This window comes from Uranotaenia lowii, chromosome 2, assembly GCF_029784155.1.
Source record: "Uranotaenia lowii strain MFRU-FL chromosome 2, ASM2978415v1, whole genome shotgun sequence".
Taxonomy (NCBI): Eukaryota; Metazoa; Arthropoda; class Insecta; order Diptera; family Culicidae; genus Uranotaenia; species Uranotaenia lowii.
The window spans coordinates 87,864,183-87,881,713 of NC_073692.1; the positions used below are offsets into that span (position 1 = coordinate 87,864,183).

General features: G+C 35.8%; 3 protein-coding genes across 3 annotated transcripts; 1 reads left to right on the forward strand and 2 right to left on the reverse strand.

The window, feature by feature from the left end:
• Positions 1-3,605: 3,605 nt before the first annotated feature.
• On the reverse strand, positions 3,606-5,017 carry LOC129743695 (mannose-P-dolichol utilization defect 1 protein homolog). Its single transcript, XM_055735795.1, has 3 exons — positions 4,867-5,017; positions 4,676-4,772; positions 3,606-4,599 (listed from the first exon to the last, which is right to left on the reverse strand). The coding sequence occupies exons 2-3, from the start codon at positions 4,761-4,763 to the stop codon at positions 3,917-3,919; spliced, it is 771 nt and encodes a 256-aa protein (XP_055591770.1). The 5' UTR covers positions 4,764-4,772; positions 4,867-5,017; the 3' UTR covers positions 3,606-3,916.
• A 2,326-nt stretch (positions 5,018-7,343) lies between these two features.
• On the reverse strand, positions 7,344-8,149 carry LOC129743696 (inosine triphosphate pyrophosphatase). Its single transcript, XM_055735796.1, has 2 exons — positions 7,840-8,149; positions 7,344-7,781 (listed from the first exon to the last, which is right to left on the reverse strand). Exons 1-2 carry the CDS (start codon positions 8,096-8,098, stop codon positions 7,459-7,461), a joined length of 582 nt encoding a protein of 193 aa, XP_055591771.1. The 5' UTR covers positions 8,099-8,149; the 3' UTR covers positions 7,344-7,458.
• Positions 8,150-8,807: 658 nt separating this feature from the next.
• On the forward strand, positions 8,808-10,413 carry LOC129743694 (39S ribosomal protein L28, mitochondrial-like). The gene is made up of 3 exons (XM_055735794.1): positions 8,808-8,954; positions 9,131-9,272; positions 9,636-10,413. Exons 1-3 carry the CDS (start codon positions 8,934-8,936, stop codon positions 10,325-10,327), a joined length of 855 nt encoding a protein of 284 aa, XP_055591769.1. The 5' UTR covers positions 8,808-8,933; the 3' UTR covers positions 10,328-10,413.
• Positions 10,414-17,531: the final 7,118 nt, after the last annotated feature.

The following is a 17,531-nucleotide window of genomic DNA, read 5'->3' on the forward strand; positions in this document are numbered from 1 at the left end:
GATTGGAACGTAGCCTTAAATACTGCTGATAAACTTTCAGCAGCGAAGTTAGGGGCCCTGTTCGATGTTCAATTGAAAAATTGGGCGATTCATATGAGGATTTGTGGAGTTCGCAAAAGATGGTTCCTAAAATTTCTCTTTATGGTAGACTGCGGAAGTTTATAACCTGTTGTATCATTCAAATCTACTCAACTTTAACCTCACCATTCAAATTATAGTGCCCGGTGAAACGTCGGCCTACGGGGATTTTTCACTATACGGCTGGTTTGCGTCAACCGATTTTCTTCAAAATTTAAAATTTGCTCCATTTATAAGAAAAAAGATTAAAAAAAAACAATATTTCAAATGTGCATGACTTTTTCTATTTTAAACGGAAATTATAAAACAGCACATAAAAATGCATTGAAAAATTATCAGTTTTGGAAATGAAATATTTAAAAAAAAAATAGTAGAAAACTTTCGCAACAAAAATATAGGAGGAAGTGTTCCAAAATTCCAAAAATCAGACATTTAACAAAAAACATCTTACACTTTACTTGTTTTATAGAAGGCCTAAAATTAAATGACCTTGTTAATATTTGTTTGAAAAAATGGCGTGACAAAATGTAAGATCACCTACAAATTAGCTTTTAAAAACTTTCACAATCGATCATTTTTATGGTTTAATCGTCTTTTTGACCATAATGTTTAACTTAAATACAACTCCGGCATATTGTTCATGTGATTCCGAAAGTAGGCTTGGGGAAATAGGGTGACCAGATAGACCCCAATAAGGCAGTGAAATATCACTTTTTTGTTCGTAAAGTCAGTTTCGTCCAAACGTCAAATTGGTCTGATTAAATGGGGGTCGGGCGCACTGGATTTTGACAGCTGAACAGAGTGAAGGAAAATGTATGCATGGAAAAAACACTTTTTAAAGTGAAATTTTGCTCACTTTGTTTACACTTGAGCTCACTTTGTTCGTAAATTTCTCAGCTGGCAGCAGTGAGCAAGTAACAAATTTTGTTTCATTAGAATGATGATTATAAAAACATTTTTTGAAGTATTTAAGGGGGGGTAGGGTCTAACACTTTAAAAAAATCGATTTTTTTATTTTTTTATTTTCTTATTGTAAAACATTTCTAGAATGTTGTGTCAAATTTTCAAGTCAATTGAAGCAAAACTGTAGAAGTTATAGGCCTTTATCTCCTCCTATCTAATACTGCAAGAAAGCAAGAGCCGAAACTTCAAACGTGTTTTTCTCGAAAGCACATTTTTAAAGTCCGTGGACATCGTCATTTGAAAACTACTTATCCGATTCTTTTAAAATTTGGAACATATTTTCTACATATAAAATACCAGACCCCAACGTTTTTCTTTTTTGATTTTTTTACTTTGGGGAGATTTTAGAGGTGAAAAATGGCGGATTTTTAAGTGAAAAATCGTAGTTTTTACTTCAAACAGCCACAAAAATTTCATAAAAATATTTTTTAGTTAAATTAAAACGTTGGGGTCCAGAAAAACATCTATTAAAAATATTTTGCTCTGATTTTTTGACTTCAGATGATTCTGTGCTGAGATACAGTGTCCACCGCAAATCCTCGAAAATGCTCCGTCACCGGCTCATTTTTCAATATTTTTCTACGAAAAAATTACTAAATGTTCTTTTAACAATGCTTTGTATAATGCAAAAAATTTGAATACATTTGTTTAAACGATAGCTCTAGAAAAAAATCGTGAAAATTGTGTTTTTTTATACCCATTAGACCCTACCCCCCCCTTAAGAGAGGTTTGTATTGAACAGGTTTATAAATTTCACATAACAAGCATACCTTATCTATAAATCATTAGTTTTGTCGATTTTGTTTCGATTTCAACTCTTTTTAAATTGTGCTAATTTTTTTGCCGAAAAGTAAAAGGAAATGCTGCAGCGAATTTCTATTTGCCTGACCTGGTTCCAGATATATGGCAAAATATGAAGCCATTTTGCTTCTGTTGTCGTCCTTCTAAAGCGTCCTGATATTCATTTTGATTGAACGATCATGCAAGTTTTACAAACTGGATAAATATTTACGTAAAAAACGGTTGCATAAGAGCAAGTTCACTGGTGTTGGGAAAAAGTGATAGAAATTTTGACATTTTCAAAATTTTTCCATGCAAAAATGTTTTCAAGATCTTGGGGCGTTGTATTTTTCTACAACACTGTTTCTATTTCAGCCGTATGTGATAGAATGATAGAAATATTGATATTTTTGCATCACAGCATGCGAAAATACAACACGTGTTGTAAAAAAAAACTAGAAGTCCACGATCTTGAAAATGATTTTTCATGGGAAAATTTTCAAAATGTGCTCTAAGTGTCAAAATTTCAACCACTTTTTCCCAACACCAGTGAACTTGCTCTAACAATTTGAGTGGAAATCAAACCGCCTGTGTGTAGATTGAACTTTCAGTGCAGAAAAATAACGCTGCGGTGTTGAACAGTTCAAGTGCGGAGTTTGTTCAAGTGATTATTTAAATAGTTCCGCAGAAAAAAGTGTACTTGAACCGCAAAAGAAATAACCCGACAATGTAGTGTATTAAACTGATGCGATCAGATGAATGAAACTCAACCGTCAGAAGACCACTTCATCGGAGATCGTCACTTCCGGAACGATATGCGTGTTTCATAAGTTGGCTGCGTCCTGTTAAGCTTCCCTGAACTCCATCGATACTAGTAAGTTAAAAACCTCTTATTATATGATTTATCAGTTCCGGAAAGGTTGAAAAATTATGATTAAATACAAATGAATATATACTGCTTGAGTCTCTGCTTCATGAGTTCAAGGGTTTGCAAAGCAAATCTTACATTACATTTTTCGATTCATCCATGCTGGCTCAATCATCCCACCAAAAAGCTGTAGGAGGTACTTATATCACAAAAAATCAATTAACATTTTTGTAAACGCATACCCACAGGCTTCGTAATTCAAAGGGCTTCAATCGTTGGTAAACTGCATTTTAAAAAGCTACTGAAGTAAATAATGTAAATTAAAAGTTAAATTAAAAAAGTCGATTAATTAACTCACAAACTATCACGGCGATGAACAAAAAAAAATCCGTTAAGTAAATTATTGGAACTTTTATCATGTTTTCAAAGTTTAAACGGTTACTTTCTATAAGTTCGTACCTAATACATATGCGAGCTTAAAAACAAAACTGATATTTTTAAATTCTACTCACGTTCCATACTAAGCCAGAAATCATCTTGAGGCAATTCGCTCAAAAACATAAGTTTTTGTGTAGTGCTTCAAAAACCTGCATAATTTCCGAATTGTTGCCACACTTTTCTAACCCCGCCTTTAGAAGGAGTTAATGTTTAATCTCTCCTTATTTTCAACCAACTGCCAATAATTTGTTTTAAATCGAAAAACACTCTGACCAAGGATCTCTGACTTCTGAGGCTACCAAATTGATCATTTTTCGAAAAAAACAGTTTTCTCATGTTCCATTTACAGTTTTCTCATGTTTATAAGCAACATATTTTGAATCATTTAGCACAAAAACCTGTTAAACCAACTATTCGTTGCGGTTGAATAAACACGATGCCCGTCTTCTTCTAAAATGAATTTAGTAAAAAACACTCGTGGTTTCAACTTATCCGTTTATTAGAAATTGTTTACAGTTTTTTTTTCACTCAACGGCACCACACTTAATCGAACATGTATACTCGTCTACAATCGAACTTCACCGTTGTCGCTGAAATCTCCCATTCTAAAGCGGATACAAAAATTGCTATTTCTGAACATCTAAACTGTGATGGAACTAATGTAAATCCATTCAACAGAAGTCGCTAGGTAAACTGGTACATAACTGTTTGTACATCGAATCAAATGGAATAGAAGTTATTACTTTCGTCTTTTTATAAGCCATTTTACATGGTAATTAATCGATGAGTTTAGTCAACTTTCTTCGCTTTGGTTTTGTTGGACTTTTTTGCCACATCCGCCGATTTGTTTCGTGCCTCTTTGTCGGCATTCCAGTAGTACAGGAGCTGAAGAACGATAACTGCATTGGCAAACGACGAACATCCGTAGGTAATGATCATCATTTGGTCTCCGGTTTCCTGAATGGAGGTGAAAATACGAGCTAGTGAACCGGCCAATAGCATAAAACAGGTGACTGCCGAAAGTTGACCGGTGCTACCGTTCTTGTAATTGGTATACGCCTGAGAAAGTTTTCCCAGCAGTAAGATCGGAACATTGAAACCCTGAGCAATCAGAAGGTAGTTCAAAGGAGTCATTCCACCCATCAGAGCGTAGGTGCCGGCCGAATAAGCACATCCAAATGCAACTGCACCGGGTATCGATCCTCCGTAGACCAGCACCAAAAATGCGATGAATGCGGTCTGCAGGGCTAGGAACGAGGTATCACCCCAGGCGCTGAATGGGAATCCGCTTACGAAGCTGTACGCCATGTGGATGGTGATGGCGAACAGATCCAGACATACGCTGAACAAATTTATACCTTTGGCAGATTTGTTGGCCAATATTTTTGTGATCTGTGGCACTTTCACCAGCACCGAACCAGCAATGATTCCCAGGCCGAGACCTTTGCTTAGCAGCGCTCTGAAGCAATCGCCTGTAAAAGGTTAGATACGGGGGTTAGAAACAAAATGATATCGAGCAATTAAAAATCGATTCCAAAAATAGCTTACCATCGAGTAGGTCGAAATCTACGAAATAGTTATCGTAACATTTTTCGTCCATAAGGAATAACATGAATTTTTTGGCATAATCAGTCATGTTTGGGCTCTGTTGTGATGAGATAATTAAAACGACTTTTAACAATATACAATCCAAATGTGGTCTGAAACCAAACGTGGGCTGGTTCATAGATGTTACTTACGTTTCGGTTGCCGACTAAAATGGCACGAGATCTTGAATGAATTGTTGGGGATAAACCTATGAAACTGTTAACTTTTTAATTTGCATTTGACGGTTCTCAGGCGATGCGCATCCAATGACCCGTAAACAGTAACGTGTCAACATAACGTCAAAAACCATGCATCAACACAATGTGGTAAAACACAGAGGTGATGATGAATTTTAATGTTTCTGTAGAAGAAACAGAAACACCGGCCTTGGCCTTAACTTCACATAAGTCACTCGACAGATGAAGTTGGTGTAAAAATGGCAGTAGTTTGCATGAATGCTGTTTAGAGCAAGTTCACTGGTGTTGGGAAAAAGTGGTAGAAATTCTGACGTTTTGAAAATTTTACCATGCAAAAATGTTTTCAAGATCTTGGGGCGTTGTATTTTTTTACAACACTGTTTCTATTTCAGCCGTATGTGATAGAAATGTTGGTATTTTTGCATCACAGCATGCGAAAATACAACACGTGTTGTAAAAAAACTAGAAGGCCACAGATCTTGAAAATGTTTTTGCATGGCAAAATTTTCAAAATGTGCCGTAAGTGTCGAAATTTCTACCACTTTTTCCCAACACCAGTGAACTTGCTCTTGGATACAGAATTGTGTGCGTGAGTTATATCAATCTTCGCCACCTGGTTATGTATACAGGTTGGCTTGAACCCAGGTTGAAAAAAGTTAAACGTTGTTCAGGGTCAATGTGGTGGAAAGAAGGTGATGAAGAAACACGCACACTAATACAGAACTCGTTATTCAAGAAGTAAAAAGGTAAACAAAGCCTACGTCACTTACCAGGATGTTTATGTATCCCAAGGTTCTTAGATACACTAGGTTCTCCGACTTTCTTAGTAAGTAGGCGAGGAGTGAGCGGGGCTCTCAATGAGTTTGTTTATTTTTTGCTCAGCTTTTCTGGGGTTTGTTGGTAAACAAACTTCATGAGTCCCGTATAGTTGCATAGCCTACATAGCCAAAATGGCTGATTCGGGAATTCGTTATTCGGGAACACCTCCTGAATATATACCCACCTTGATGTATCCTAGGCGAGAATCGTAAACAGCAGTTGGCAATGATTTTTTCTCTATAGTTTTCGCTGTTGGTTGTTTGTTTGGAAATGCAACTGACGTCACGAATTGTCATGGTTTCAATGTTTATAAAAAAAAACTTTTACTAACACTTAGCACGGGATTTCCATCGCCACCTGAGATGTGTATACAGGTTGGTTCAGGGTAAGGATATATCTCATACACGCTCTTTTTTTTAAACTCAAAATTAAGTAGTTTTGGTTCAAAACAGCACTTCGGTGGCTTCCCTCAACTTTGAGTTTGACTGGGCAACAGCAAAACTAAGTTCTGATAGGCATACTCAATACTAAGTTCGGCTGCCGAACTCGAATTTATCCTTTTTTTCGAGGGTAGCTGATTTTCAGGGAATTAAAGGATGATTAAAATTTATTGTACCCGGATGTTGCTGTTCCGGTACATTGCATTGCAATTACAGAGCGGTGGAAAGTTTTGACATTCCCGGTCAAAGAAAACTTCCGGATGTTACTTCCCACGGGAAGTAAACAACATCCGGAAGTTTCCGGACATTCCAAGCCGCTCACCATATGATGACAATGACGGACAGAATTTTACGCTGACACGGTGAACATGCATTCTATTATGAAGTTCCTTCATATCTTCCGGTAATTGTTCCGGAACGACAAAATTTTGCGACGTGTTCGTTGGTTGCTGCTCCGGTTCGGACTGAACTCGCTAAGTGTTTTCAGTCCAACAAAGAGAGTTCAATTTTTAGTTCATAAGGTCGAACTCAGCTTTGATCCCTCGCCGAAGGAAAAAAAAGGGATCAATTTTGAGTTCGCAGTTCGAACTCCGTTTTGATCCATCGCAAGGAGGAAAAAGGGTACTTAACTTTAAGTTCATAGAATCGAACTATGTTTTGAACCTCGGTCATACTTAATTTTGAGTTAAAAAAAAGAGCGTGTATCAGTTGGCGAACTCCAGCCCAAGGCGGGTAAAGCTAGGTGTGTTCTTATACCAATGCACGGAATCGTCCATCTTGTGACCCTTGTGACAGGCAATCGTAATCGTAGGTATGGTAGGCGAACAATTCGCTGTCAAAAAGCGCACCGTCTCCACCCCCCACCAATGAGAAACTTTTGGTACCCCTTGCCTACTTTTCCTCAGTATGCACCCACCCTACTGGAGGCACTCTGCTCCAGCCATTGAAATAGTTTTTAATAGCTCAATTTGAATAGTGTTGAGAAACAAACATGGCTTATGGACCAAATCGGTACATTCTTAAATGTTTTTCTTCCTAGAAACAATGTAACGATTTATAAAATTAATTATAAAAACCAACAAAGATTCGGCTCACATGTTCATCCAAAAAGATGTATGTTATGTCATATCTCTTTACGAACGTTAAATACGTATAGATACTATAGGTGTTCGACTAAGTTTTTACTTTAAATTCAGAAATGAAAGTTTTGTTATCAAATAAAATTATAGATAGGGTCTACGATTTTGTTTGTAATTCACAAAAAAAAATACAAATACCTGTGTCTAATTTATTCTTTAGTGAAGAAGTCTCTTAGCTTATCTAGCGCTCTGAAACGGTGCGAAATTTCATTTTTCTTATCTTTGGGTAGCTCGGCGTAAGTTTTATCATATCCGTCCGGTTGAAAAATCGGGTCCCAACCGAAATCACGACATCCTCGGGGAAAAACAATCTTTCCATCCGTACGACCTTGGAACAGAATCACCTCACCGTTTTCATCGGGCGCATAAGCAAAGGTGCAAACGGCTTGGGCCGATTTGTCATCCCAACCATCGAGCAGCTTGTGCAACCCCTCTGGGCCCAGTTTCTCAAGGAACCATTTGATGTACGGTCCTAAAAGGTAATAAATTATAAGTTCAACATAAATAAAACCTAATGGGAAAAAGCTTACCTGGTAAACCTTTAAGCGCATTGAAACAGAGGCATGTATCTTCAACGATAACCGGTCCTTTGACGAGGCGTGCTGCTTCCTGGCACTTTTTCTTACAAATCTCGTCGACTTCTCCCTGCAACTCCGGTAGATCTAGCTTGACGGCGGAGATTTCCCGGGGGAATTTCGATCCCAAGATTGCTCGAACTTCCTCCAGCTTCTTGGCGTTTCCCGTAACGAATGAAATAGGTCTAGCCATGTTTCGAAGAAAACCCGGCATAGGAATTTATGAGCACGTTTGTTTGTTTGGATTGCGGTACATCGGGTCGGGACTCGGGATATGTTATGCAACATAAAGTCGTCGCAGGGTAACGCAACACGTATGGAAGTATGATTTATAAACTTTTTCAACGAAAAATTTCAGATTGGCCATTGATTGATTTGGCATTGAACGAATCAGGTGAAATATTTCAGGTGAAAGAATATGCAATAATTATTATGTTATTTATAATTAATTGGTGAACAGTTGTGGGGTGGGTGGACCTTACCCTTATTGCCCCTTTTAATGTTGCATACAACATATGAACGTGTTCCTACGACGTTGCAACACTGTGCGCATATAAAGCCTATTTCAAATTATTATAAGAGTTAATATAAATTGTAATGAAGTTAAGTAATTTAGTTATGAAATCTTTTGAAAAAAGGCTTTTTTATAGTTTATAAGCAAATAAAAAGTACAATTATTGATAATGAAATTAGAAACATTTATTCCCAATTTGAATGTTTTGTGCATATGCAAGTAAGGATATTAATTTTATAAAATATTAAAAATCCTAGTGTAGTTAAATGAGTTAAAACAAATATTTACTAACTAATTTGTTATTAAAATTACCGAAAAAACTTTACTCAAACACGGTTACTGCGACACTCTTCGTGGATATTTTGTTCGTGTTCCTGCGAAATTCAATTTTAGTGTGCATAAATAAAACGGAAAACGTCAAAAGATCGAAAATACGTTCTTCACACGCAAGTGATTGTTTTTATTAATTTTTCAGGGAAAACTCGCTGTTAAACTGCCACAGAAACTTTTTCCCGTATTCTAGATCCAGCAACGAATGGCACACGCCACGTCTCAAGTAAGTAACAAATTTATGATCCCATCCTTGCAACTCCAAAGAAGCTCCGAAAATTTCGGTGATTCAAGGTTATTCGGTAATCACTATTTCATCATCCCGTATGTGTGTTTTTTACGCATCAATATTTTTTAAAGGAAATCAAACGTTTTATTACCACGCTTTTTTTTTTATTTTAGGGTAGCAACTTGCTCCACGGGCTGCGTAAGTCCGATAAATTCACCAAAGGATGGGGTGCCCAACTTCCGGTTGCCTACAAAAAGTTCTGGGATGAATGGAGAAATCAACAACCAGCTGCCGTTCACTATGTTCCTAAAGATGGTAAGCAAATTTTACAAGGTTGCACATAATCTAAAATAAGGAAGCTTATGAAAATAGACTTAAAGTTCGAATCGATAAAAATCCAATAATTGAAAGATAACTTTGCTTTAAAGAATTGCTAATTTAAAAACTGATATCGAAGTACCCCCTAGAAACCCCGACTATTACGGCCCCTTTTCCTACTGACCTAGTTAAACGAATACTACAATCGGCTTATTTAAACTTTGTTAAAGTAAAAGGCCTTTAATAAACTAGTTGTAAATTTAAATAAAGATTACTCATAGCGAAAGAAAGCGCAAAAAGTTAACTCTTCGATTCCATCGCCAACTAGGTATAAGTCCTAAAATTTTATCCATTCGACAGGTATGTTCCAGCGTGATGATCTTTCTGGCCTGGTAACGCCCATCCAAAATGTGCCACTACCTCTGATCGACCCTCCGGAAGCGCATCAAGGCATCTGGGGTGGGGAAGCCATCATCAAAGGCTTCCAGAAGCGGAACCAATACAAGCGACGGGTTCCACACTTTTGGGTTCCGGTGCTGCGACGGTCTGTCGTTCACAGCCAAGTCCTGAACCAGTACATGGCAGTAACGGTTACGGATCGTACCTTGGATTTGATTCACGACAACCACGGGTTCGATCATTACCTCCTGAAAACTCCAGCCTGTGACCTTCGATCGATGTTAGCTATCAAGCTAAAGAAAAAGATTTTAGTAGATTTGCTGTCCGGATGCCCCAAGCATTCCGGTAACTCTGAAAAACAAAAAACTATCCTCAAAGAATTCGCTTGCTACATGTCCCAGTACACCCCGGAAGAAATCGACTGGTACGGTTTAACGTACAATGAGGCAATCGCTAAAATAAAAATCGAAGTCGAATCCAAGAATGATAAACGGCCACACAAAGTTATTTTTCGCCAAAAACTCATCGAACAGTTGAAGGAAGCCGGCATACGGGAAGCGCAGGGAAATTCGGATGAGATCAGAACAATCGACGACTCCGAAACGGCATCGTCCTGGCTATCGAAGCTAAGCTTCAAACCGAAGAACTGGTAGAAGGCAAAAATTTTCTGTTCCGAACCATGTTTTCGTTTAGTCATCGATTGCAAACAAATAGACACAACTGTTGAATAGTAATTGAAGTTAACACTTTTTCTGGATGAAAGAAAACCTGTCCCTTTTTCTCCGATTACTGAACGTTGCGACACCCGTTGTGAAACGAACGTTGAAAAACTGACTCAGAATGTGGTTGAAATTTTTTATTTCTCAGATCCGTATTTCCTATACATTCTTTTGAAATTTAAATCAGTGTTAAAATACGTGTTGATAGTTTAAACTGTTTCAAAAAACGTTCGTATTACGGCGCGTTCGTAAATTGATTTTTTGGGTGATGCATCGAATTGTTTGGTAGATGTCATATCACCTTCCAATGCTTTTGCATATTGGTTGTTTAATTTACGAACGCCAGCATCGATAGAAAAAATCACTTCGATAGAAAAAATCAATTTACGAACACGCCGTTAGATCTCCGACTTGGGACCAGAAACATGAAACATAAGGCACGAGACAAAAATGTGTTAATTTCCAAAAAAAGGTGTTTAAAAACTTGAGTTAAATGCGTAAACCCGTGCTCCCGAGGAATTCGCTGAAAATTTTCACTTTTAAAACTTTTTATCATAGAAAGATTCTTGCTCTTCAAGATCGGTACAAAAAAAAATTGGATTTTGGAGTAATCTATCTATAGGTAAGGTACACCGGGGTAAGTGGGGACGGTTTTTCATATAGTTCAACTTTCAAAAATCATTAAAAAATCAGCAGTGGGTCTGTTTTGATAAAATGGCGTTCAATGGCATGCAGAACATGTTGTTCACAAATGCTGAAGAGATGAGCTTGATAGACGCAAAGCGAAAAAAGTTATCACGTAAATTGTTATGGACGGCTGGTGTCTTCACTTACCCCGCTTTATGGGGTAAGTGGGGACGGTAGATTTTCCCTTTGATTACTCAGGAAATTTTCAACAAATTTGTGTTTTTTTGGTTTAATACGTTACTTTATTGCTCGAACCGTCCGAAATTTTGAAAAAAAAATCATGGTACCTACTATTAATAAGGCATCTTTCAAAGATTATTGTGTGTAATCCGATATTATCGAAAATATAAACTTATTTTAAGAAAACCAAGTACTTTTCCCAACTTTTCATGATCTGAATGCTAAATAATGCTAAATTGTATTGAATGAAGGTGAGAAAATTGAAAAAATGTGTAAACATCAAGTATGTATAAAGCCGTCCCCACTTACCCCAGGTAGGGTTTGGAGACACAATTTTAGATTTTTGCAAATAAACCCTTTTTCGCAATTTTTAATCGTCGTTTCTTCTCCTAACTGGGTGTTCCGAATGTCAGGATTGTTTCAATGTAGAGTTTTTCGTCAAGAGCCAGCTAGTTTACGAGAAATTGGCTATTGAAAAAGATGCACATCAACTCCACATCGTAGTTAAAAATAGAAAATTTACAAAAAGTCACCGTAAACATCCGCAACTGTCGGAACCGTATCTCTTTTACAGTTATTGGATAGATTACAAGTAAATTTAACATTCTGCATTAAAAGTTAAATAGTTCACAGTATTGTTTTAATAGCCACCGTCCCCACTTACCCTGCGTCCCCACTTACCCCGGTGTACCTTATATATAAAAATGAATATTTCTCTGTCTGTCTGTTCCCTGTAGACTCGAAAACTACTGAACCGATTTGCTTGAAACTTGGCAGGTGGGTGGTTTTTAGGCCTGGGAAGGTTCCTATTATTCTCAAAGAAAAGACAAATGTTTAAACAGCTCAACTGCTTGAGCAACTTGTACCAAATTTTGCATGGGAGGGTATTTAAGAACGAGAAATGTATTCGATTTTAAATTTGGCATGGTAGGGTATTAGAATACGAGAAATGTTTCTATGATTATTTCAGAACCCTCCCTTCTTCCAGAGCGAAATTAGGGAGGGAGAAGGGGGGCTTCCATACCTTTTTTATTGCGTAACTTGAAAACTATTCGATCAAATTTGGCTTGAAAGGGTATTTGGGTACGAGAAATGGTTCTGATGGATGATAATTGTGTTGGTTCTGATGATAATTTGGTACATCTTCCTTCTTCCAGTGAAGAAATAGATAAGTGGGAGGGGTTTCTCTAAAATTTTCAGCATAACTGGAAAACTAATGAAGCAAATGGCACCAAATTCAACATGGGAAGGTATTTGAATACGATAAATGTTTCTATGATATTTTTTAAGATATTTTGAGAACCATCTGTTCTTCCAGTGAGAAAACTTCAAGGGGGAGGGTGCTCCCATACAATTTTCAACATTAATCGGGAACTTATGCACTCACTGGAACCAAATTTGGAATGGGAGGGTACTGGAGTACGAGGAATGTTTCTATGAATATTTGGTACTATACCTCTCCTCCTAGTGCACAGTGGTCCAAAAGGGCAAAATGTGGAAATTTTTTCGTAGCGCCTCTGTCTTTTATCTTATCTCTTACCTAAGTATCTTCAGAACATTTGCTTCTTTAAACATGCTTCATAACTTGAAAACATCAAAATTAGTCAAAGTCTACCATAAAAAAATTTAAAATTCTAATTTTTTTACTTCAATAGATAGAGCTTTACTTTATATTACAAAGTTTTAGAATACGTGAAAATATGAAACTTTTTATTATTAACAATTTCTTTATTTGAAACGGCTCATACCTTTAATATGAAACTTTGTTAAATACATCAAAACTCTATCTCTTTTCAGAGCAGAGTTATAAGGGTTTTATTTTGAAAGTTATTTGAATGTTAGTTTTTTAACTTAACTATAGTTAGATGAGGATTTACATGAATAAGATGTTTTGAACATTTGTTGGGGCATTCAAATCACACTTTTTGTTCAAATTCTAGCGCGTTGAGACAAATGACAACAACACTAATTTGGGAAACCCGTGTGAAAAATTGAAATTTGATGCACCTTAAATGCTGAGTTTATAATCGGAATGGAAATACATTGTACTGACCCAACTTAAGTATAAGAAATTATAATTCAAATTCAGCACAAGAATTTAGATTTCAGATTACGTCCCTTCGTTTGAGGGGATTCCAAATAGTCCTAAAATAAAATTTAAATTACAGACAAAAAACTATGTAATATAGGAGCCGTTCACATACCACGTGGAAACTTAGGGGGGGAGTGGGGTGGGTGGTTATGCAAATGTCCACGCTTATCCACGAAGAGGGGGGTAGGGGTTTGGGTCATGTCCACGTGGACATACTTACTTCCAAAACATTTTCTAAACGTGAATAAATATAAAGATGTTTAAATCAAAATCTTAAAATTGCAAAGCTTTTTAGTTTAAGTTTAAAAAATTACCCAGCAAACATTTATGAAGGTATAACGCAGAAAAAACAGAATTATTCAAACCAATATACCAGATGAAAAGATTGTATTAAACTTACCAAAGAAGCATATAGCTACAAAAGTGGAGGCGATATATCTACAATGACAAGATTCGATTTTCCAACAAAAAGCAAAATAAACGAAATAAAAAAAATCCTCGACCGAGATTTGAACTCCAGTCCTCCGAGTTCGCAGTCCGGTATTTTACCACGATGCCAACTTATCAGTTGATTTGACCCACGCTATAGCTCTATAGATGAGATTTTCTTTTTACGAACCGGTCATAGGAAGAAACCGGAGAAAGTTTCAATTGAAGGACCGTTCATTTATCGTAAATCAGTTTACTCAAATCGTAAATTTCGAATAAGCATATTCTCAACTCTTTGGAGACATATTTACGAATTGACTAAACTGCTATACGATTCAACTTTTTTTTAGGCAAAGCTTGTTGTAAATGAATGATAGAAAATCACTTAGTACCAACGTGTTTACGATAGTTATTGAAAATGTCTTAATATTCGATTTGGATTATCATTTCTATTACGATTTCATGTTAGCTGGGTTAGTAGCCACTTGAAAACAAATGATAAACATTCAGAAATTTAAAATTTTTAAAATTATTTTATATCAGGAAATGCTTATTTTTTTTCAAAATCAGCCATTTCAATAACAAAAGCCAAAAAGTAGTGTTTTCTAACTGTCAAATTAGATTTTAAAAAAATTTAAATATGTCCACGTCGACATCCGAGGTGGGGGAGTAGGGGTTTGCCAAATGTCCACACTTGTCCACGGAGGGGGAGAAGTGGGTCGAAAATCTAATTTTTCTGTCCACGTGGTATCTGAACGGCCCTATAGCAGATTTTAGATTTTAAGATAACTTAGAAATCAATATTATTTGATCTCAAATTCTGACTTTTTCAGATGAAAAGTTCTAGTTTTGAATTTTTTTTCGAATTTCGAAATTGTATATCCCGATTCCAATTTTTTTTCTTTTAATTCTTAATAAATTTATTTACCTTTGACTAAAAATTGATGAAACAACGAAATTTTTTACCTTAAACCCTTTTCTATCTCCTTGATTGAATATTGCTAACGGGCCCTTCCCTACTAACCTAATGAAACGAATACATTCGGCACATTTAAACTTTGTTGAAGTAAAAGGCCTTTGTAAATAAAAAAAACGAAATTTTGAAGTAAGTAGTTTTAATTGTTTAAACTAGTTTATAACTTGAAATACGATTTTTACATTTTTTTTTATAGGTAGTTGCTTTTGCTAATTGTATTTTAAAAAGAATAAAAAGAGGAATTCTTCAATCTGCTACACAGGTTGTTATAAATTTTATTTAGATTGGTTATTTTGGTTGTGTAATCTTATTACAAATATTTCAATGGTTATATACATAATATCATCATATCATACACGCTTATAATCAAGAACATTCTCAATTAGTTTTTATGTTAGAACGCTCTTAGAGATTTACGATAGAACTTCACTGTTCCTAAGTTACCTGGCGTAAGCATTTTACTTGATAGACAAAACCTCACAAAGTGTCACACACAACCCCTAAAAAAAGGTAATTGAAACCTTACAATCAAACGCTGATGCAGAATCAAATATTTTCCCTGCCTACCGGAGATGAACAGGATTAGATTATTTGAAGCGCATAGGATCAGAGGTGTACAAGTGATTTTTTTTTGTTTAAACGTAGGTTAACAGCTCGTGCACATTTTTGTCAGTTTAAAGCAGAATTTGGAAATTTTTTTTGGGGAATTCTACTTTGTTTGAAAATTTCGTTAAAAAACACCAAACAAAAACTAGACGATGTTTTTTTCAATTAATTTCAATCAATATCTTTAAAATGAACTAACTTTAAAAACAAGAGTTTAAGTTAGGGTTGCCATCCGTCCCGCAAAAGCGGGACATGTCCCGCTTTTTTGTTGAATGTCCCGCTGTCCCGCTTTTTGCTTAAAATGTCCCGCTTTTTTTCTTGGAAAAAATTTACAAAGTTAACTGACTAACACTGGAAAAAATTAAACTATAGTTTCAATTTGAATTCTGTGATGAACACACTGATTGATTTATGAGAATCTTCAGGCCACTTATAAAACTTAAACTTGGTCTTGTAGCCTGTTATAAAACCTGAAATGTTGCTTGGATTTCCTCAAAATAAGCAGCATTTTTCATAGTTTATATAAGGCAATACTGAATAACTCTAGAGCTCTAGCATTACAGTAAAATTCTGATTCAGTTTAGTGTTTTTGGAGCACGTTCAACCAATGTATGAAGGAAATATTGTTTAAGTTGCCTCCAAATAAATAATAGATTATAGAATTAAAGAGATTGATTTTTGCGCCGTTATCTTAGTTAAATTGCGTTATATTATACACCACCTTTTTCGACTCAATTGTCCAAAGTATATAAAGATGAAATGTGATGGTAGTTTTCTTGAGTTTTCAAATTTTTAAACAAATTACCAAACAAACTTATTTTTAAACAAGTTACACAAAAGTTTTTTTTACGGTATCGAATCCACCGTTTTCATGTATGTACGACTTGAAATATTTTCTATCAAATAACGTGTTAACCCTCATCCGCATTAGGGTGTCATTTTGACACCATTGCAAGTTTGAAGGCTTGTAACTTTTTTCAGAAGCTTCAAAATACAAAAATTTCTTCGGGGACCCTAAATGAATTCAAAAGTTCTTCAATATTGCATCTTTACTTTTTTTATGGACGAACCCTGGAAGCCTGGACAAAAAAACTCCCTTTTCCGACTTTTGGTGTCATTTTGACACCACAAAAGTAAAATCTATTTAAGTCGTTTGAATTATTATGAACTTCATATAAAACTTATATCAATAGAAACCTTGTAATGTCAGTAAAATATGTTTAGAACATTATATACAGCTAAAGTTACAAGTTTTCTCGTTATTCAGCATGAAAGAAAAAAAATCTGAAAAAACATGCCTCACGAAAACTGCTGTACTTCATATTTTACACGTCCAAAAAAATATTTGCCATATGCATATGAAAGCTGAAATTAATGCCTACATCATGAAGACAAGAAATATTTTTTTAAATTTTTTTTAATGAAATGGTCACAAAAAGTTCAAAAAAGTGGTCTAAAAAACCTACTTTTCATTCGATTGCTAGTAAATACTGTTTGAGCGATGATAGAGTTTTGAAAAAAATATGACTACAAAATGTATTAAAATTCCAACATTTTGCTGTCTTTAGATTTTTGATGCAACAAAAATTGAGTTTACTGGAATTTTTCAAAGTTCACTACTTTGCGCGATTTTTTTACAAATTGAAATTTCATCTGTTTTTGTGGTCCACCGTCAGGTTGTACCCGGATTATCAGTGCTTTTACTTTGTTCGGACCAACCAAGAGTATATTCATTGGAAAGCACATTTAATCTCCATTCTAGTGAGGTGCTACAATTCACGCTGTGAGTTTTCACAAAAATATGAAAATTATAAACATAAAATCATTCCTGAATTTCTAGAACTACAAGCACCTCGTCCAGCAAAATGTGTTTGTTTGCTCTCCGAGTAGGTACGGTGGGTGGTGATTCGGGCAGAGAGCGAAGCCGACAGACGAAATAATGATGCGTGTCGTGACAAGCAAACGTGAACTACTGTCAATAGAAAATTTCCAACCAAGAAACGTACGACACGCATCATTATTTCGTCTGTCGGCTTCGCTCTCTGCCCAAATCACCACCCACCGTACCTACTCGGAGAGCAAACAAACACATTTTGCTGGACGAGGTGCTTGTAGTTCTAGAAATTCAGGAATGATTTTATGTTTATAATTTTCATATTTTTGTGAAA

Coding starts and splice junctions, on each gene's coding strand:
- LOC129743696 (XM_055735796.1), bottom strand. CDS start 8,098: ATGCCGGGTTTTCTTCGAAACATGGCTAGACCTATTTCATTCGTTACG. Junction 7,782..7,839: donor TGCGCTTAAAGGTTTACCAG/GTAAGCTTTTTC, acceptor ATTACCTTTTAG/GACCGTACATCAAATGGTTC.
- LOC129743695 (XM_055735795.1), bottom strand. CDS start 4,763: ATGACTGATTATGCCAAAAAATTCATGTTATTCCTTATGGACGAAAAA. Junction 4,600..4,675: donor AGATTTCGACCTACTCGATG/GTAAGCTATTTT, acceptor AACCTTTTACAG/GCGATTGCTTCAGAGCGCTG.
- LOC129743694 (XM_055735794.1), top strand. CDS start 8,934: ATGGCACACGCCACGTCTCAA. Junction 8,955..9,130: donor TGGCACACGCCACGTCTCAA/GTAAGTAACAAA, acceptor TTTTTATTTTAG/GGTAGCAACTTGCTCCACGG. Junction 9,273..9,635: donor TCACTATGTTCCTAAAGATG/GTAAGCAAATTT, acceptor TCCATTCGACAG/GTATGTTCCAGCGTGATGAT.